Here is a 21,535-nt window from a genome sequence, read left to right as displayed (position 1 = left end):
TCAAATTACACAAATCTTTTGGTCAAAATATGGAGCATGTTTCTGTAGATTAAAGAAAATCTGACAACATACACACAGACTACCATTTTGATACAGCAGCTATATAACAACTAAAATGTGTGTGAGGCTAAGGATGGCACGGTGGTACACTGGTTAACATTACAGCCTCACACCCAGGGACGTGGGTTTGATTCCAGCTTTGTGTCTGTCTGTATGGAGTTTGCACATTCTCCCCTGTATATGCACAGATTTCCTCCCACACTCCAAAGATATGTAAGGTTAGATGGATTGGCCATGGTAAATTCAGGGATTAGATGGATTGGTCATAGTAAATTTGGGGATTAGGTGGATTGGCCATGGTAGGTTCAGGGATTAGATGGATTGGTCATAGCAAATTTGGGGATTAGGTGGATTGGCCATGGTAAATTTGGGGGTTAGATGGATTGGCCATGGTAAGTAGTTTGGGGGGGTTATAGATTGGGTTAAATGCGCTGTCAGGGAGAGTCCGTATAGACTTGATGGGCCGAATGACCTCTTCTGCACTTTAGGGATTCTTTGATAGTTTGTAGCATTGTCTAGTTTTTGGCTTGTTTCCTTGCTGACAAACTAACTTTACAACTCTCTTTGCCACGTAATGTGCATTCTTAGGCCAAAACTGCGCCTACACGTCACCACTTTCATGAATTCAGGTCAACGCCTGCGAATTAGGAACAAATGTGGCTATTCAGCCCCTCAATTTTGCTCTGCTATTCTAAAAGATCTTGGCTGATCTGATTTTGGCCTCACCTCCACGTTCCCACATACGTTCCTGTGTCAATGTCCTTCTGCATTATTTGAAGCGCAGTCACTTCTGTGACACAGGAAACGGGACTCTCAATTTGTGCACAGCGACAGAGAGAAATTACAAAACATTCTGTTTCTGTTCTTGGTTGAGAGAGGAACGTAGGTAACCTTAAGTGTTGGTGGGCCAACTTCCCTGTCCTTTGAATTAGCCATTCAATCTTGTATGTTGACTCTAAAGGAGAGATTTGGGGCCCTCAGTTCTGCATTGGAGTTTTAGATTAAGTGCCCACACCTTTCAAATGGAACATGAACACACAATCTAGGAGGACAATCTAGAGGGACAAGTGTGTTATCTACTGATGCCCATTATAAATTATCAAATATGCTAAACAACAGAAATGGCTGTGAACTATGATTAACATTGACACTTTTCATAGTAAATGCCAGAGCTTCAATATTTCATGACACTTATTGCACTATCGTCGTTACTTCTAATGTATAATCTTGTAATATAAATTAGCTTTCCAGTTCACAACTTAATGGTTTGAACATAGTTTACTATAGTAGACAATCCAAATGGTTTCTGGACCTATGTTTAGTAACAGCAATACTGATTTTAATTGATTAGTATACAAGTTACTAATATTGGATTCAGTTAATGTTAAGGGCCAATTGGAAATAGTAATACAACTGCGAGGGATTCCAAAACATTCATTTGCTATCAGTGAACTTTCCAAGTCAATATTGTAGGAATTAATTAACTTTAATTGAAAAAACAAATAAGGGTACTTTAACATAACAAATGCTGTGTTACAGTTCGCTCAGGGAGCAGGATTCTCCAATCTTGTCCATACCCATCCCGCTGCAACAAAAACGGAGAATTTGGTGCTCCAATCAAAACTCCATTCACTGCAGCGACACCAGAGGATCCCAGCCGCAGACGAGGTTGTAGGTTTTCGGTGAGGGAGTTCAGGTTCTTGCACTAATGCAGAAGGTGGTGTGTATATGGAATCAGCTGCCAGAGAAAGTGGTTGAGGCAGGCACAATAGCAACATTTAAAAAGTATTTAAATAAGTACATGAATGGGAAGGATTAGTGGGCAATCTGGGCCATAGGCAGGAAAGTAGGACTGTCTAGGAGGGCATTGTGGACTAGTTGGGCCAAAGGGCCTGTTTCCATGCTATTAGGCTCTATGACTCTAACATATACTTTTTACATGCACGTTGTAGTCTGGGGTTACAGATAGTGATAGTAGAGGCTCTACCATTGTTTCCACTGCACGGCTGAGCAGGAATCTCTTGTTCTTACCCTTGGTGTGTTTAAGGAGGATTTTGCAGGTTTATGTTCAACCTGTTTTACCTTCCTTGGCCATTAAGTCCTGGGTGAGACTTAACCTGTCTCTGAACCAGAAGTGCTATGGCATCACAAGACCCTTGCTGTGTTCAGGTTGACTTGAATAAAAACAATGCAATGGAACTACTGCATTGGATATATTAAATGATGCATGCAAATTAAATTGTCAGCCAGTCAGCATGGACACTTCAATGCCTGAAACCTGATTACAGTATTAATTGATCCATTTTGTGTAAATATAGTACAGTGCCCATTAAAAGCAGTCTGTGTGCACCATCTGTATATTAATCTGATTCCTACGAAATCACCTTTGGATTTTCATAGTCAAACTCCCAGAAATGGAAAATGGTATCAATACCACTAATTTCATGGCTCATTGAGATTCTGATTTGTTTTTGCATGTCCACATAGGTACTTTTGGAATAGGCAACTGTGGCTTTTGAGTACCGTTGGAGCGAAGGATAAGGATTGTGTTCAAGACATCTGCCCCGCTAACTCATAACTGAACACATTTTGCCTTCTACCCTTTACTAACTGCCAGGCTGATTTCACAAATCATCTTGATTCTATATAAACCCACGTTGCAAGTTTAGGCAACAATTTCCTTGCTAAGTACATTTTAGAACAATAAAACCCAAAAGAGATGTCTTTCTGGTCAATGCTGACAGAGGAGAGAAGCAAGGCTTTTCAGAGCCTTTGCTTTTTAGCTGAACGCAGGAAAGAGAAAGTTTCCTGTGACCCAAATATGGTTACAGCTTGTGTCTTCCCCCCCTTGTAAATTGAACAGATCATGGCTGGGACTTCCCCTATCCAATTGTCCATGTTGAATATGTCTAATGTTTGCCATCTTTCAGTTGGTTACCTGGGTGATTGTCTGGATGTTTTGCTAATGGGATGGAAGATAGGCCTCTTTCAAGCTCAATATTCCTGTGTGGATTTGTAGACAAGTTCTCACAATTTCAATGGTTTAAGAGTTGTAAAATGCAGTGATGTAAATATACAGCCACCTTTGACTGATCCCTGGTCAGTGGCTGTAGTCTTTCTAAAAACAATAATTAGGGTTTCCAGTCAAAGCATGGTTTCACCAAACTATGTAGACAACTGGGTGGCAGTGGTTAGCATTGCTGCCTCACTGTGCCAGGAACTAAAGTTCAATTCCAGCCTCAGGTGACTGTGGAGTTTGTACATTCTCCCTGTGTCTGTGTGGGTTTCCATCTGGAAATTGCTAAAATGTGGAAATATGCCTCAACAAAAGCACTAGAAGAGAAATGACTTGTTGGACTGAAATACTTTACTAAGTCCTTTTTAAGGAAGATTCAATCATTAAAGTTTATTATTTAGTTTGTGATTATACAAATACCCTGCAACTGTTTTACTACATTTTCTCAAACCAAGTGAAATATATTTCACAGCTTCCAAGTGGAAATTCCCTAGCTAAAGAATGATTCTTAGGTTTTTTAAAAAGTGCAAGGTTCTCATCTCTGTGGGTCCTCAACTGCAACACTACGAAGGAGCTCATTTCAAATGGGCTTTCCTCTTTTGGTATTGGAGGTAGGAAGATGGATGAGTACTTTTTCCAACCAGCACCACAAGAAAAGTCACAGGGCTATAATATAATATATGTGGTGAGATCATAAGGGCCTTCGATGCGCACAGTAACAAATGCACCTCCACAATGATTATTAGCAAAGAATAAAAGCAGTGGTCCACATCACAAGTATCAATTTTGTCACATTTTAGGGAGGACCAGACATGTCAAAGTATGTCATGGTAAGCCCCAAATCCAACAATAGACGTTACTTCAGGTGCTCCTATGTTGCACTGGGGATCAATAACCAGGGAGCAACTTGGATTTAACTTGCCGTTCTTGCATCTCAGTTTTCCATCATCAAGGTACTTCAACAGTAAATCTCCCAAACAGTACAGTTAAAGCCATCTCTTGTGGTATGCCCCATCTGACTGGTTCTTTCAGATGGAATTTGGTCCAGGGAAAAATGGTGCTTTAATGTTTCTTCGGTCCTTTTCAGCCTCTTCATCCTCATTGTACCGCTCATCTTCATCATTATCTTCCTCATCACTCTGATGTGGGCTTGAATGCAGAGACACAGAAGGGGATGGGGGCACTGATGCTGGCCTGGGATACTCAAAACCCTCACTCTGGTGTGGGAAAAAAATAGTTCACGACATTATTCATCTTAAAAGAAATCATCCACTTTGAATAATACACAAGAAATGGACAAATGGACTTACAAATGGCGGTACAATTGCATCCATCTGGAATTTTTCTGGAAAGGCTTTGCTCAGGGCAAGATGGCGGGCATATTTGTAGTACTGCGTATTAGAAGAAACAGATAATCAACGAATGCAAAATGTACTAACATTATAAGCAGCACAGTGGTTAGCATTGCTGCCTCACAGCACCAGGGATCCAGGTTCAATTCCTGACTTGGGCCACTGTCTGTTGGAGTTCGCACATTCTCCCCATGTCTGCGGGTGCTCCAGTTTCCTCCCACATTTCAAAGATGTGCAGGTTAGGCGGATTGGCCATGCTAAATTGCCCCTTAATGTTAGGGGGACTCGCTAAGGTAAATGCACATGGTTATGGGGATAGGGCCTGGGGTTTGTGGTTGGTGCAGACTCAATGGGCCAAATGGCCTCCTCCTGCAGTGTAGGATTTTATGATTATGAAACCTAATACTTTACACACTTGTACATGTTGAGCCATCATGTATTTGTTATTACAATTGCTTTTTAGTGTCACAAGTGGGCTTACATTAACATCGCAATGAATTTCCTGTGAAAATCCCCTAGTTGCCACATTCCGGTGTCTGTTTAGGTACACAGGGAAAACTTAGCACAGCCAATGCACCTAACCAGAATGTCTTTCTGACTGTGGGAGGAAACTGGAGTACCCGCTGACACGGGGAGAATGTACAGACGCCACACAGCCAGTGACCCAAGGTGGAACTCGAACCCAGGTCCCTGGCGCTGTGAGGCAGCAGTGCTAACCACTGTGCCACCGTGCTGCCCCATGCAACATTTCTAGAACTGATGGGAATCAGATAATATTTTGAAACTGGGAAGGCGATAATGGCTTCTCATTGACATCATAGCAGCATTTGATCATATAGGGCAAAGAGCCCAAACAAAACCAGAGTCAAAGTGGGATCAGGGAGAAAACTCTCCGGAGTCATAACCTGGCGAAAAGGAAGACGCTTATTGTGGCTGGAGGTCAGTAATTCTCAGTTCCAGGGCATCACTGCAGGAGTTCTTCAGGGTAGTGTCCTTGACCCAAATATCCTCAGTTGTTTCATCAATGATCTTCCTTCTGTCACAAAGTCAGAAATGGGGACTCCTCAGATACTGAAGCGGTCCATGTCCAAATGCAGCAAGACCTGGACGATATCCAGGCTTGGGCCGACAAGTGGCAAACAACATTCTCACCACAACAGTGCCAGGCAATAACCATCTCCACCAAGATAGGGTCTAACCGTTGTCCCTTGACATTCAATAGCATTGGCCAGAAACTGCACTGGACTAGCCATATAAATACTATGGCTACAAGAGCAGGTCAGAGGCTCAAAATCTTGTGGTGAGTAACTCCACCCCTTGATTCTCTAAAGCCTGTCCACCATCTACAAGACACAATGTGAAGCATGATGAAGTTGCCTGGATAAGTGCAGCTCCAGAAACATTTGAGAAGCTGACACCATCCAGGACAAAGCAGCCTGCTTGACTGGAACCACATCCACAACATTCACTCCCTCTACCATGTGTACCAGACACGATGAACAGCTGGAACTCACGATGGCTCCTTAGATGCATCTTCCAAACCCATAACCACTACCAAACCCATAACCACTAGAAAGGGAAGAGCAGCAGACATATGGAAACACCACCACGCCATGCCATCTCCAAATCACTCATCTTCCAGACCTGGAAACATCTCACCCTTTTCTCCCTGTCACTGGGTCAAAATCCTGGAACTCCATGGCACAGTGTGTGTACCTACACTACATGGACGGCAGTGGTTCAAGGTCCAGCTTACCACAAGAGATTGCAGTACCCACATCCCTTGAAAGAATTCATAAAAAAATGTTGGACTTAGGTGATCAAATGAATTTAGTTTTGAAAATATTTCTGAAGTTCTCCAAGATTAATGTTTCTCTTCTCATAACAAGAGAGAGTTTCTTCATTCGGAAATTAGAACCATCAAACCAATCTCTCCTCCCATTCTGAACATGGCAGGAAAGCATTTCAACCAGTTCCTCTCCCTTTTAAAAAGCACCCCCCCACCTCACCAATCTCAACAACATCACATCAACGTTGTACATGGCTGGATTCCAGTCTAACTTCATAACATACCTTGGGGTTTCTGATCCACACCTTAACACGTTTACTTACTCTGGACAGATATCTCCAATCTAGTAGCTCAGAAAGCCTCTCAGTTCGATTTCTCTGGATAATTCTCTGGCGACGTGACTGCTTGCAGAATCCAAACATGAACTGGGTCAACTGATTGCAGGAGTCATCTAGCGATCTGAATCTACGATCAACTATGTAAATCCCTGGACACAGTGAGAACACAAAAGTTAAAAAGTAAGGACAAGCCAAATGTGGTGCGTCTTGTTGGGGCTGGGCGGGGGGCGCAGGGAGCATTTCATTTACAGAATTTACCGTAGGCTGCTGGATCTGCCACATGTTCTTGCAGAAAACAACCAAATCCAGAGAGGTTGGTGGTCACACTGGGAATCCCCATCACTGTGCACTCAGCTGTAAAAACAAACATTGAATCATAAGGGTAATATGCGCTGTTTAATACTAAATACTAGTCTATATAAAACTAAGTGAACTGTGTGCAAGGAAACACTTACAGGTATATGTGCTAAAGTACATTTCCCTCCTTTCTACACTTCTACCTGCTAGCTCCCAACCATATAATGTTCCCCTCCCCATCTCCAAGTGAATCCAATTCATTTTTTTCTGGAAAGTAACCACCAGGGAGAGTGGACAGATAGACATAATGTTACTTTCATTTGACTGGGTGCGGCACCAAGGTGCCCTAGGCAAAACTGGAGTCAATGGGAACTGGGGGGAAAAACACTCCACTGGCTGGAATGATACCCAGCACAGGGGAAGCTGGTTGTGGTGGTTGGAGATCAATCATCTCAGTTCCAGGGCATCACTGCAGGAGTTGCTACATGGTGTCCTAGGCCCAACCATCTTCAGCTGCTTCACCAATGACACTTCTTTCCATCATAAAGTCAGAAGCGGAAATCTTCACGGGTGACTACACAATGTTCAGCCCTATTTGTGACTGAAGTAGTCCTTATACAAAATGCTGCAAGACCTAGACTACAAGATATAGGAGCAGAATTAGGCCAACTGGCCCATCGAGTCTGCTTTGCCATTCAATCATGGCTGATACGACCTGGACAATATCCAGGCTTGGGCTGAAAAGTGGCAGTAAAATTTGTGCTGTACGAGTGCCAGGCAATGACCATGTCCAATGAGAGGATCAACCTTCACCCCGTGACATTACTATCAGTGAATTCCCCTTTTATCAATATCCTTGGGGTCATCACTGACCAGAAACTGAACCTCTTCCTCAAACATTCAATACCACCACCACTAGGGAACAGAGGCAGCTTTGTGTAACATCTGCAAAAGGCACTGCAGGAACTCACCCAGGTTCCTTAGGCAGCACCTTCCAGGCCCACAGCCACTATCATCTAGAAGGATGAGAGCAGCAGATACCTAGGAACACACCACCTGCACGTTCCCCTCCAAGCCACTCACCATCCAGACTTGGAAATATAATCGCCGTTCCTTCATTGTCACTGCGCCAAAATTCTGCAACTCTCTAACAGCATTGTGGGTGTACCTGCGCCTCAGGGGCTGCGGTGGTTCAAGAAGGCAGCTCACCGCCACCTTCGAGGGCAATCAGAATTGGACAATAAATGCCATCCAGTGACACCCACATCCCGTAAAAATGAATACATGTTTTAAAACTCTGAAAAGTTCAGCAATTGACTGACATGGTTATGCTTTACAGGCATCTTACAGACTAGCTCCCACAGATGAGACAACATATTGGCCAGAATGCCCAGAGAGTTCACTGCTCTTTTGCGAATAATGCAATGGAAATTTTAAATATCCATCTGAGTCACAAGAGACGGCAGGGATATTTGTTTATTATCCCACGTGCAAGATCTTTAGAAATGCAGTAAATGCTTAGTGGCAGAATGTCAAAGTTAGAAGCTCAAGTTGTGGACTGCAGATTGAAGGTGGCAGTACCAGCAACAAGTACAGACGTGAAAGTGAAGTCAATACAGATAGAATAAAAGGAAGACTGAACATCTGGAATAATCTGCTGCTCAAAGTTGTGGACTCAAAAACGCACTGAGTGCCAGATGTATTTGGGTGTTGAGCGAGTACCAGTGCTTCAAGCTTTGTCACAATGACTGGCCTTTGGCTTTGCTACATTTCTCGAAACACATTTTGATTGTTTAGTGATTCATTAGGTGATTACAAGGATAAGTACATATACACATTTCACAATCTTTTTATTCATGGGTTGTGAAGGGATCTGGGATGAGAAAATGATACAAGAGAACAGCGAGATTGCTCCTCTTGGAGGATTATGCATCAAATGATTGAACCCCTTCATATATCTTTAGAAATCAGCTAATCCTAATTGGGTCTGGGACAACTGTATCTATTTGACCCTGTCATCGTTCAGGGACAAGTTAAGATAGCAGTTAATGCTCCACTGCCATACTTATTGGGGCTTTCCACAGGGCAGCGTTAAATTTCGCCTCAACCAGGCAAGAAGGTTCAGTACAACATGGGATTTTATGGCATAAATTGGAGGATGGACTGGATAGTGCACCTGGCACCTTCACCCAGTCTGAGCAGGAAATGATGTTGAAAAGACTTTCACAGTAGTCCTTTCTAATGGATGCAGCACACCACTGTACTCTGGCATGGGGAACGATGTGCCTCAAGCCAAATTCTAATCTGCAGCCTTTGACGGACAGTTCTAAGGCAAGTTGGCAATTCTTGCACAGTTCCTTATTCCATTGCAACAGGGTGGTGAGGGCAGCATGGTGGCACAGTGGTTAGCGCTGCTGCCTCTCAGCGCCAGGGACGCAAGTTCCATTCCAGCCTTGGATCACTATGTGGAGTCTGCACATTCTGCTTGTGTCTGAGTGGGTTTCCTCCCTGTGCTCCAGTTTGCTCCCACAGTCCAAAGATATGCAGGTTAGGTGGATTGGCCATGCTAAATTGCCCCTTAGTGTCAGGGGGACTAGCTAGGGTAAATGCATGGAGTTATGGGAATACGGTCTGGGTGGGATTGTGGTCAGTGCAAACTCAATGGGCTGAATGGCCTCCAGCTGTACTGTAGGGATTCTATGTCATGAGTAATTCCTAGCTTTAAGGCTGTCCACGCCTACTGTCCTACTATTGGCCAGACTTTCCTACATTGCAACATGGAGCACTCCAGAATTATAGGGAGGGGGGATAGCTTGATCTTGGGATTGGACATAACTCAGCACAACATTGAGGGCCGAAGGGCCTGTACTGTGCTGTAATGTTCTGTGTTCCTATGTAATAGTGACTAAATTCCAACAGTGATTATACTTTAAAAGTACTTCATTGACTGTGAATGAAAGAAAAGGGGTCACAAAGGTGATACTTACCGGGAGTGTAGCCCCAAGGTTCATAATAAGATGGAAAAACACCAAGGTGGCAACCTCGAACAAATTCTTCGTAATCCATTGGCAAAAGTGGGCTTGTGGACGACAGAAACTCAGGGTGGAAAACAATCTAGACAATTGAAAAGTAACAGGATTTTGAAACAAGGCAATTATTTATTTCAGAAAGCATTCCTGAAAATTGCCACACGTGATTTAAGGTACATTTTTACATAGTGCCGCAGCAATGTTAACGTTGCAATATTTCACTAGTCAGGTCTTGACCCGACTCTGAAAGACCTTGGGGTTGACTACACCAGTGGGGTGCAGAGCAAAGGGCTGGAGGCACATGAATCAACGCAAGAGATTTTGGACAGGGAGCGAGAGAGATTTCTGGGAATGTTGTGGGGCTGTGAAATTAATTTCAAGGATTAGGATTACAGGCAGGAACTGTGTCAGAGAAGCTGTATTGGTAAATGGATTACGGAAAAGGAGATAAAAGGGGAACAGAGTGTAAATACGGATTAGGATTTCTTACTCACTTAGAGGGCAAATATTGTCATGGATTTGAAAGGTGGTGTGTGTTGTAACTTCAACATATTTGAGTCTTGGACCTTCATGACATTATTTAAAACTTACATGGATGAGAAGCATGAGCAGAGTTCCTTTTGGGATGCGACAGACCAACGTCATCTATTATCTGCAGGCTATCGCTGTACAGTTACATTAAATCATGTATGTGTCAAGTAAATGCAAGTTCTTCCTTTTCACACAATGTGAAGTCCACTTCTCCCTCAGTGAAATGGCTATTGAACCCTCTCCTTCCTGTACTGCTGTTTCCCCCCTCACCCCCAGACAGGCATTTCCAATCTTTGGAAAACAAAAATCGTCTCAAGCAATTAAAAGGAAAAAAGGGGGCACAAAGGTTCCAAATGCAGCATTTTATTCAGTGAAATCGCCCTTTTCTGCACCCTACCACTACCTCCAACCCACTCCCCACCAACCCCTCATGCTAAATTGCCCTTAGCGTCCTGGGATGTATAGGTTAGAGGGATTAGTGGGGTAAATATGTGGGGTTACGGGGTTAGGGCCGGGGTAGGGTTGTTGCCAGAGTAGACTCTAAGCTGAGCGGCCTCCTTCTGCACTGTAGAGATTCTATGATTCTCATCGACAATGGACAATGTTCAATTGACAAGGTTTAATTCATAGAATCCCTACAGTGCAGAGGCGGCCATTTGGCTCATTGAGTCTGCACCAATTCTCTGACAGAACATCTTATCCAGGCAATCTCCTGATCCCTGTAACTCCACACATTTACCATGGTTAATCCATCTAAAGTATGCATCCTGGGGACACTAACAGACAATTTTAGCATGGCCAATCAATCTAACCCGCACATCTTCGGACTTTGGGATGAAACTGGAACATCTGGGGGGGGGGGGGAACCCATGCAGACACAGGGAGAATGTGCAAACTCCACACGGACAAGACACCCAAGGCTGGAATTGAACCCTGGTCCCTGACGCTGTGAGGCAGCAGCGTTTACTACTGTCATTGTGCCGCCCCTGGATTGATCAGTTAGAAGGAAGGAAGGACGTCTAGAATCAAATGTTACATTCTTCCTTAGTTGGCTATGCATGAATTTAAATGAGGGATTTTTAACATGAGCTGATGGTTTAAGAGTCAGTTATAGGCATGTTTTGTCATCCCCAAGAGGCATACACAATGAATAGGATTCTATAAAGCAGCTTTTTATAAAAAAAAACTTTCCTTTGCCCTGTTGCACACTCATGCAAGTAGCATGAAGTCTAACTCAATGGGATACTGCTGCACAGAGCACTTGCGTAACCCGAGGAATTTAATGAGTGAGGGAATTTAATGTGATGAGGGAAAAGCTATGGCTTTTCCAGAACAAGGAGTAGGTCTGAGTGACGGAGCGAGACCTGAAGTCTAGAGGCATTAATCAAGTGCAGTAAGCAAGTGGATCAACTGGTGAGTTTTAAGGCTTCTTCAGTCTTCAACCCAGAGCAGTAGTTTGAACTAGAGCCAGGGAAACATATGCTGTATTAAAGATGGAACGGTGGTACAGTGATTAACACCGCTGCCTCACAGCACCAGAGACACAGGTTTGATTCCTGGCTTGGGTCACTTGTCTATGTGGAGTCTGTATGTTCTCTCTTGTGTTTGCATGGGTTTTCTCCAATTTCCTCCCGCAGTCCTGAAGACGTGCGTTTCGGTGCATTGGCCATGTTAAATTCTCCCTCAGTGTACCCGAACAGGTGCCAGAGTGTGGGACTAGAGAATTTTCACAGTAACTTCACTGCACTGTTAATGTAAGCCTACTTGTGATACTAAAAAAGAACTTTAACTAGTTAAACTATTTCAAACAATAGCAAATAACTGTTGAATAAAGACTTTAATTAATTAAAATCACTAGAATAAATCTAGTCTGAGATACAGGAGTCTGGGCTAATGATTTAGTTGTTTATGATTGGTGTAACCATCCTGAGCATAATATCTTCAGTCTCTCCTGTTCAGAATCAGTTGGAGGGCAAGTTGGAGAAGCTGCAACACCAAGTTGAGAAGGGAAAGAGTTTTTAGACAGATCCATCCAGAATATAGGTCACATCCCAAGGCTAGAACTGAACCTAGTTCCCTGGCGCTGGAAGGCAGCAGTGCTAACCACTTGCTACCCAATCACTGTTAAGTTGTATCACAGATTAGCAAGTCTATTATAAAACAAAACAGACCAAACACAAGGTTTTGTTTCTGGAACGACAGAATTAAAAAAAAAGTTATGCTAAAGGCATTGAACCTCAGTTAGATCACACCTACAGTACTGTGTGCAGTTCAGTTTGCCATATTATAAAAAAAATGATGTGGCTGCATTGGAAAGGGTGAAAAGAATATTTACAAGAAAAGTATGTAGAGGGACAGGTAGTATTGAGGAAGTGGGGAGGCTGCAGAATGATTTGGACAGGGCTCAGAGAGTGGGTAAAGAAGTGGCAGCTGGAATACAATATGAGAAAGTGTGAGGTTATGCACTTTTGTAGGAAGGATAGAGGCGTAGACTATTTTCTAAATGGGGAAAGGCTTTGGAAATCTGAAGCACAAAGAGACTTGGGAGCTCTGTTTCAGGACTCTCAAGGTTCAGTTGGCAGTTAGAAAGGCGAATTCAACATTGGCACTCATTTCTAGAGGGCTAGAATACAACAGCAGGGACGTATTGCTCAGGCTGGTAAGCTCTGGTCAGACCCCATGTGGAATATTGTGAGCAGTTTTGTGCCCCATACCCAAGAATGGACATGCTGGCCCTGGGCAGGTTCCAGAGGAGGTTCACAAGAATGATCCCAGGAATGAAAGATTTGTCATATATGAGGTGCGGTTGAAGAATCTGGGTCTATACTCGTTGCGTATAGAAGGACTGGAGGGAATCTAATTGAAACTTATAGAACACTGAGATTGAGTGGACGTGGAGAGGATGTTTCCACTAGTGGGACAGGCTAGATTTCGAGGGCACAACCTCAGAGTGAAGGAACACTCCTTTAAAATGGAGATGAGAAGGAATTTCCTCAGCCAGAGGGTGGCGAATCTGTGGAACTCGTTGCCACAGAGGGATGCGAAAAACTGCAGCAGGCGACGGTGCAGAGGGACCTCGGGGTCCTTGTGCATGAGTTGCAAAAACCCAGCTTGCAGGTGCAGCAGGTGGTCAGGAAGGCGAATGGGATGCTGGCCTTCATCGCGAGGGGGATTGAATATAAAAGTAGGGAGGTCTTGCTGCGGCTATATAGGGCATTGGTGAGGCCGCAGCTGGAGTACTGTGTGCAGTTTTGGGCGCCGCACCTGCGCAAGGATATTTTGGCCCTGGAGGGAGTGCAGAGGAGGTTTACTAGGCTGATACCGGAGTTGAGGGGGTTGAGCTATGAGGAGAGGCTGAATAAACTAGGCTTGTACTCGTTAGAATTTAGAAGAATGAGGGGAGATCTCATTGAGACGTATAAGATGATGAATGGGATGGATAGGATAGAGGTGGAGAGACTCTTCCCGCTCAAAAAAGACAGTAGGACTAGGGGGCACAGCCTCAAGATAAAGGGAAGGCGGTTTAGAACGGAGTTGAGGAGGAACTTCTTCACTCAAAGGGTGGTGAATCTCTGGAATTCTCTGCCCGTTGAAGTGGTGGAGGCTGCCTCGCTAAATATTTTTAAGAAGCGGGTTGATAGGTTCTTGATAAGAGAGGGGATTAAGGGTTATGGGGAGAGGGCGGGAAAGTGGAACTGAGCCACGACAGATCAGCCATGATCTTATTGAATGGCGGGGCAGGCTCGAAGGGCTAGATGGCCTACTCCTGCTCCTATTTCTTATGTTCTTATGATGCGGAGACCAGGTCATTGACTGTCTTTAAAACAGAGATAGATAGGTTTTGATCAACAAGGGGGTCAAGGATTATGGGGAGAAGGCGGAAGAATCGGGATGAGAATCATATTAGCCACAATCGAATGGCACAGCAGACTCAATGGGCCAAATGGCTTAATCCTACTTCTATATCTTATGTTCTTATGATACCAATGGGTAAACATATCAGGAAGGGATGAATGGTTTGGGTCTCTTTTCCTCTGTAAATGGGCCGAGGGGTGACCTCACTGATCTTCAAAATTATGAAAGGTTTTGGATACAATTTTAAGGTTGGATACAATTTTAGGCTTTTCCTCGTGTCGGGAAAAGCAGAACTCGAGGCTTGAAAATGTAAGTTGTTCATCAAGAAATCCAAAAGAAATTCGGAAGAAACTTGTCACTCTTACTGGAAAGAGGAGAATTTGGAACTTACTAGGAGGAATGTTAGAGGGAGGGAGAAGGAAATAGACAGTTCCTATGGTAGATACAAGAGGAGGAAAAGATGGGAGCAGACTTGAATGGAACAAACACGGGTATGGACTAGCTGGGATGAACGGACTGTTTCAATGCTATATATCCTATATTGGGCTGAACAGTGTATGCTTACATTGTATATCTTATCCTCCTAATTTGTTGTTGTCCCATGTTTTAGCATACAGTAAAATGTTTGTGTACTATACCATTCAGAGGAGAGGATGCAGAATGTACTGTTGCAGTCATAGCTAGTTGTAAAGAAAGATCAACTCAATTACAATTAGAGCATTGTTAGAGAGTTTATAAGAATTGAGTTTCAAACGCATAGTGAGAGGGTGTAGCAAGTGGTTAGCACTGCTGCCTCATGCTAGGAAATCGGGTTCGATTCCCAGCTGGGATCTGTGTGTGTGTGGAGGTTGCACTTTCTCCCCGTGTCTGCATGGGTTTCCTCCGGGTGCTCCGGTTTCCTCCCACAGTCCAAAGATGTGTGGGTTAGGTGGATTGGCCATGCTAAATTGACCCTTAGTGTCAAGGAGACGAGCTAGGGTAAATGCATAGGGATAAGGGGATAGGGCCTGGGTGGGATTGTGGTTGGTGCAGACTTAAATGGGCTGAAGGGCCTCCTTCTGCACTGTAATTCTATCTTTTACTCAGAATTTTAGAGTGTGTGCAGGGGACAGCTCGCAAGACGTTGCCACGTTCCCCTATATTGGGCTGAATGGCCTGTGTCATATATCCTGTCCTATATAATTCAGACTATCTTCACACATTCATGTGTGTGTTGGGAAGGTAATATTCAGGGCTGCTTTTGGAGCAGTTTATTTTTTTTTTAAAAGTCAATTCAATTTTGCTGATTTTTTAGGTTGACAGATGTGATATTAGTTCTTTGTGTGTGAAGACAGACAACTGTAGGGCAACTGAACATTATTTTACACAGGGGTTGTGGTTAAATAATTGATTAAATGATTCCAAGCACAGGATGCAAGACAGACTTTCTCTCTGCTGAATCAAAGATTTAGAAAGTTGTTAAATATTTGCTGAGCTGTATTCACGAATTTAAATGACCAACAGGGTCAATTTTTTTTGTGCAGTTTATAATCACAAACTTATGTGGGTTTTTTGGAAATGACTAACTCCATAAAGCTCAGTCGAATCACAACGAAACACAATCAATACCTAACTCCCTGTTCTCTAATCCAACAACTCTTGAAAGACCACTACATTTAATTGCTCCTGTCCTGTAGGAGTATGGTTCGATGAGTAAGAAACTAACAATCCAGCCATCTGCACTCAGTAAAACAACAATTATTTTAGTAACAATGAACTATTAAGATCCTCATTCTACCTCATTAAGATATTAATCAACCCATTTTAGTTCTGCTCTCAATTTTTTCCAGATGTATCTTTTCCCCTCTGCTAGGCACTTCACCGATCGAGGTTTACACCACTAGGCATTTGAGTTAGGTCAATATAACTATAATGATATCTCCCAGTCAATAAAGCCAAGAACATCATAATGAATAAATGGATTGATGTGTAAAGCAATGATGGGGAACAATTGCAAACAGCATGCTTGGTTGAGTGTAAATAGATTAATATTCAACACAGCAGGATTAAAACCTCTACGCATTACTTAAGTAACTTCTTTGAGCCATGCTGAAAAGTAATGAATACATTCTGAAAAGGTGAACAGTGTGAGATGCTAAACTTCATATACACACTCATATATATATGAAATATACATAATTATGTACATAAAGTGTGTGCATGTGGTGTACACCCACATACATATGCATATAAAAGGAGGCTACATTTCCAACTCAGCAGAAGACATCATTATCCAGTACAGAGTTTGCTTAGTTTCTCTGTGAACGGATTCTATATCCATGACCGCCATCACCTCATGGAATATCCCACAGTCTTGCCAGGGTCAACTACAACCCAAAACAAAATAAAGTCTCCATTCTTATGCAACGTATAACCAACAATCTCAAATCAGACAGGGAAAAGTTGACAGTTTATCTGTTTGTGTCACAAGTGGCTTACATTAACATTGTAAAGAAGTTACTGTGAAAGTCCTCTAGTTGCCACACTCCGGTGCCTTTTCGGGTACACGGAGGGAGAATTTAGCATGGCAAATACACCTAACCAACGCTTCTTTGGGCTGTGGGAGGAAGCTACAGCGGACATGGGGAGAATGTGCAAACTGACCCAAGCCCAGTACCTGGCACTGAGGGGCAGCAGTGCTAACCACTATGCCACCCTCAGGTCACGCATCGTCACAACCAGTTGTAAATTGCATTAACACCCTACCGTGTCATTAGTGCAATGAATTCTTCCTTGTGACTCCCTACTCCTCGCTAACCTCTACTAGAGAACATTCAAAGGACAGGCTAGGCCTCTTCACAGAAAGCAAAGACTAAGAAGATCCAGCAGTGTGTGGCACCTTGATTGTCCAGGAATATTGGATTGGGAAGTGGTTGCTTGCCCACTATCACAGTAAAGAATAACTGCAGCAACATCACCCATTAAAACGAGCTAGAAATAAGTCTAGATTCAGGTTCTCTCAATGAGCAACTTGCACAAGTATGAAGCTAACCTGGCTGCCAATGAGAAGAAAATTATCACTAACCCAGAGGGATACACAAGTCCAATTTTAGCCCAAGCAAGATTTCATTTATCAACATAACAAACAACTTACATTTCCACTGCATACTTCAGGACCTTAGGATGCCTCAAAGTGCTTTACAGCCAAGCTGCTTTTGAGACGTCTAGTTACTACAGTACTGTGGAGTAAGGCAACAGCCAATTTACACACAGCAAGATCCCACAAACAACAATCCCACAACAGCATTAAACATTTGCCAGGAAACAGGGAGAACTCCCCTGCTCTTCATTGACTTGTTTTAGTAGTTTGTAGGAATGGCTGGCCAGCATTTATTGCCTATCCTTAGTTGCCGTTGGAGGGCAGTTAAGAGTCAACCACGTTGCTGTGACTCTGAATTCACATGTAGGCCAGATCAGGCAAGGATGGCAGATTTCCTTCCCTAAGAGATATTAGTGAACCAGTTCTTCCCACAAATCGACAATGGTTTCATGGTTATCAATAATTCTTAATTCCTGTTTTTTTTTTATTGAATTCAAATTCACCAAGGAGTGGTAAGCCTGTGGAATTTGTTACCACAGGTAGTTGATGCCAAAACATTGAATGTATTCAAAAGATGACTAGATATAGCACTTGGGACAAATGGGATCAAAGGTTATGGGGCGAAAACAAATTTGCCGTGGCGGGATTCGAACCCAGGTCCCAAGAACGTTAGGCGAGTTTCTAGTCTAGCGATAATACCTACTAGGCCATCATCTCCCTGACTAGTATCATGGGACTGTTTATGATCACTTGAGGGGACAACTATCTTCCGTTAACACTTTATCTAAAAGGTTTGCAGTGTAGGAGGAGGCCATTCAGCTCATCGTGACTGCACCAGCCAAAAGAGAGAAAAATTTAATTGCTCATTTCAATCCAACTTTCCAGCATCTGGTCTGTACCTTTGCAGCTTACAGGACTTCAGATGCAGATACGCCACTGATTCCCGACAGTGCAGAATAAGGCCATTTGGCCCATCAAGTCTGCACCAACTCTCCAAAACAGCATCCCAGCCCAGACCCTCCCCTCTGCCTTATGCCCATAACTCCATACATTCACCAAGGCCAATCCACCTCCATATCTTTGGATACTAAGGGGCAATTTAGCCTGGCCAATCCACCTAACCTGCATATCTTTGGACTGTGGGAGGAAACCGGAAAAAACCCACACAGACACGGGGAGAACGTGCAAACCCCTCTCAGTCACCTGACGCTGGAATTGAACCTGGATCCCTGGCGCTGTGAAGAGGCAGCAGTGCTAACTGTTGTGCTGCTGTGCCATCCAGATAAAGAATAAAAGGTAACAGGAGCAGGCCCTTCGGCCCTCCAAGCCTGTGTCGATCATGATGTCCTAACTAAACTGCCAAAAAACAACCTTTTGTCCTTACTCAGACCATATCTCTCTATCCCCTCCCTCTTCATGCACCCATTCAGATGCCTCTTAAATCCAGGTACCTGACAGATGAGTTGAGCTTTTCAGACTCAACCACCAACTTAGGCAGCGAATTCCAAATGCCACCACCCTGTGGGTGAGAAGGATTACTCTCACGTCCCTTCTAATTCTTTGACCAATCACTTCAAATCTATGCTACCTGGTAAATGACCCCTCAGCTCAAAGAAACAAGTCTTTCTGGATTACACTTTCCAGGGCCCTCATACAGTACCTCCAACAGCGCAGCGTTCCCGCAACGTACCACTGGAGTAATAACAACTCAATTTGTTTGTTCAGTCTTTGAAGTGGGGCCTGAACCCAAAACCTCCCGAATCAGAGGTGGAGTGCAACCACAGCTGAATCTAAACAGGGACTGGGACGAGTACAGCTGACCAGAAGAGTCCATGGGACACAACAATGTTAACAGTGCTGGGACCAGGCAGCATCTCTGTGGAAAGCAACTCACTGGAAGAATAATAGCAAATGCAGGACCTTTCCCATTATTCAGAGATTGATTTTTCAGCGATTGAGAGCTGGCAACTGGATACTGAATAACAGAGCAAAAATCTACTTATTCAAAATTGCCATGATCTAGGCATAGGCTGACAGATTGGCTCCCCGTTGATGCAAACATGGGTAACCTAGTGGCTGGTCATTAATTTGCAGCAGTCAGCTTGCCGTTGGGTATAAAGACCAGTTTTGGGAGCGTGCAGGACAACAGTTGGCGAGTGGGATGAATGAATCCAGAACCAGGGGTCACAGTCACCTCCATCCTAAATGGTAGGCCATTTAGGACAGAGGTGAGGACTCATTTCTTCACCCAAAGAGTGGTGAGCCTGTTGAATTCATTACCACAGGAAGTGGTTGATGCCAAAACATTGAATATGTTCAAGAGGCAGCTTCTTATAGCACTTGGGGCAAACGGGATCAAAAGTTATGGAGAGAAAGCAGATCTGGGTTATTGTGTTAGACGGTCAGCCATTATTGTGATGAATGGTGGAGCAGGCTCGAGGGCTGAATGGTCTCCTCCTATGTTTCTACATTAAGAGAATTAGGCCAGGAAATTATCCAGTTGTTCACACTTCTCTGGTCCCGCCAGTGGTGCGCCCAGTGCCACAGGTTTCCCTGCAGCATGGGGTGGTATCAATAGGAATTCCCATCGATAGCAGCAGCACCAGACAATCCCGGTGTACAGCACCCTGCAGCTTACCATCCAGAACAAACAGTGAGGGGAGGCCAGAGAATCTCACTTTTACTTTCCTCATTGTTTCACTCCAATGATTGACCGCACACACACTGTTTGAATCAAGACTATTTAAATCGGCCCCCACCACTCAAAAAAATTTAGACAAGCAACAAGACATTCTACAAACCAGCCACTTTTCTTAGAGCAATGCAAAATACACCAGCTCTTGTAGCTGTGTACCATACAGGGAGGTTGGCTCAGGAGGTTGGCAGCCTACCTCCCGGGGGAGGGCAATAAAGGGATTGTAGGTGTAGATTGTTGGCCAGCAAGTTGTGTGCTGTTTTTGCTCCATCTGACACCAATACCTGGTGGAAAGGTTGTTCAATGCACATTGAGCCAAACAGCACTTCTGATTCAACACCTTGTGTCATGACGATGGAAGTTTTTCCTGAACATTAACAGGCATGGTAGGAAAGGACCTACCCAGCTGTAGGAACCCCAAAAGACCCATCACAAATAAAGCTGCTAACCTAACTTCATGTCTGTAGGTTTACATTAGTAGTCATTCCGACCGTGGAAACGGTAGCATTATCTCCCACCATTGGCTAATGCAATATCATTTTGAAGGTGTAGATAAGAGGGACGATAACAATGCACAGAAGCAAGGCTCATAAAGCTGTCTCCATAATCAATGCATTCTCACCTGTGAAGAGAAGGTAAAGTGCGTACCTTGACCCGGTCAGCCCGATTATTGAACAGCCCAATTCTTCTGATGGTGCTCAGGATGGGGTCATTGCTGTCATCCAGCATGTTGTGCGTGGTCACCGGCGGCAGTGTTTGGCGCTGAGGTCAGAATAAAGCTCTAATCAGTGGCTGTGGTAACAGAATGGCTAAACATAGGCTAAAATGCTGCAGGTTGGACATTAAGCTGTTTGAGGATATCAAAGTTAAAAACCTTGGGCAATAAAACAGATGGCAAATCACATCTTCATAGGAACACCTCGACATAAACCATGCCAAGACATTAGAGGATTTCACTAGAATCAGTGTTCCGAATATAAAAATAGCAGCATCAACTTCAAATCATTAGCATCTTCAAAAAAAAAATGGTTCTGAACAAGGATGGCACTGTATTGAAAATGGAAATATATTCAAATATTTTAGTATACAGCAAGAAGTTAGAAGAAAGAGAGAGCAATCTACCCAGTTTTTGTCCCTTCAACTCCAGAAAAATTCCTCTCCCAACACAGTTGAAACTTTCAAGACAAAACAGGAGATTGTCTGATAACTTTTACCCATGGATTAAAAGTGGGTATATTTAGGGTTGAGATACAGATCAGTGATGATCTGACTGAACTGTGGAACAGGTTCAAGGGGCTGAACGGCCAACACCTGCTCCAGTGTGATACACTTTTGCAGGTCGATTCCCTTTATTATGAAAATACAAGCAGTGTGATGGATTGAAATATAGACCTAATTATTGCTTTGTGATGTTAAAAGAACAATCCAAGCTGCAATTTTTAAACACCAAAATAAATGCATGTGCACTGTTGCGCTGGTTAAGTCAGTGAGATC

At 43.6% G+C, this 21,535-nt stretch overlaps 1 protein-coding gene across 1 annotated transcript in view; it reads right to left on the bottom strand.

Annotated features, from left to right (window-relative positions):
• Positions 1-4,062: 4,062 nt before the first annotated feature.
• The window catches only part of gys2 (glycogen synthase 2), a 57,477-nt gene continuing 40,004 nt past the window's right edge, over positions 4,063-21,535 (bottom strand). The window contains 6 exon segments of the mRNA XM_080207840.1: positions 4,063-4,293; positions 4,387-4,467; positions 6,541-6,704; positions 6,814-6,909; positions 9,840-9,966; positions 20,690-20,803. Of these exon segments, the coding sequence (XP_080063966.1) occupies positions 4,063-4,293; positions 4,387-4,467; positions 6,541-6,704; positions 6,814-6,909; positions 9,840-9,966; positions 20,690-20,803 (813 nt within the window).

Source organism: Carcharhinus amblyrhynchos, chromosome 19 (assembly GCF_965287045.1).
Source record: "Carcharhinus amblyrhynchos chromosome 19, sCarAmb.v2.hapA, whole genome shotgun sequence".
Lineage (NCBI taxonomy): Eukaryota > Metazoa > Chordata > Chondrichthyes > Carcharhiniformes > Carcharhinidae > Carcharhinus > Carcharhinus amblyrhynchos.
The sequence above is the reverse complement of the archived record's forward strand: the minus strand, read 5'-3'. Positions and strand labels throughout refer to the sequence as shown.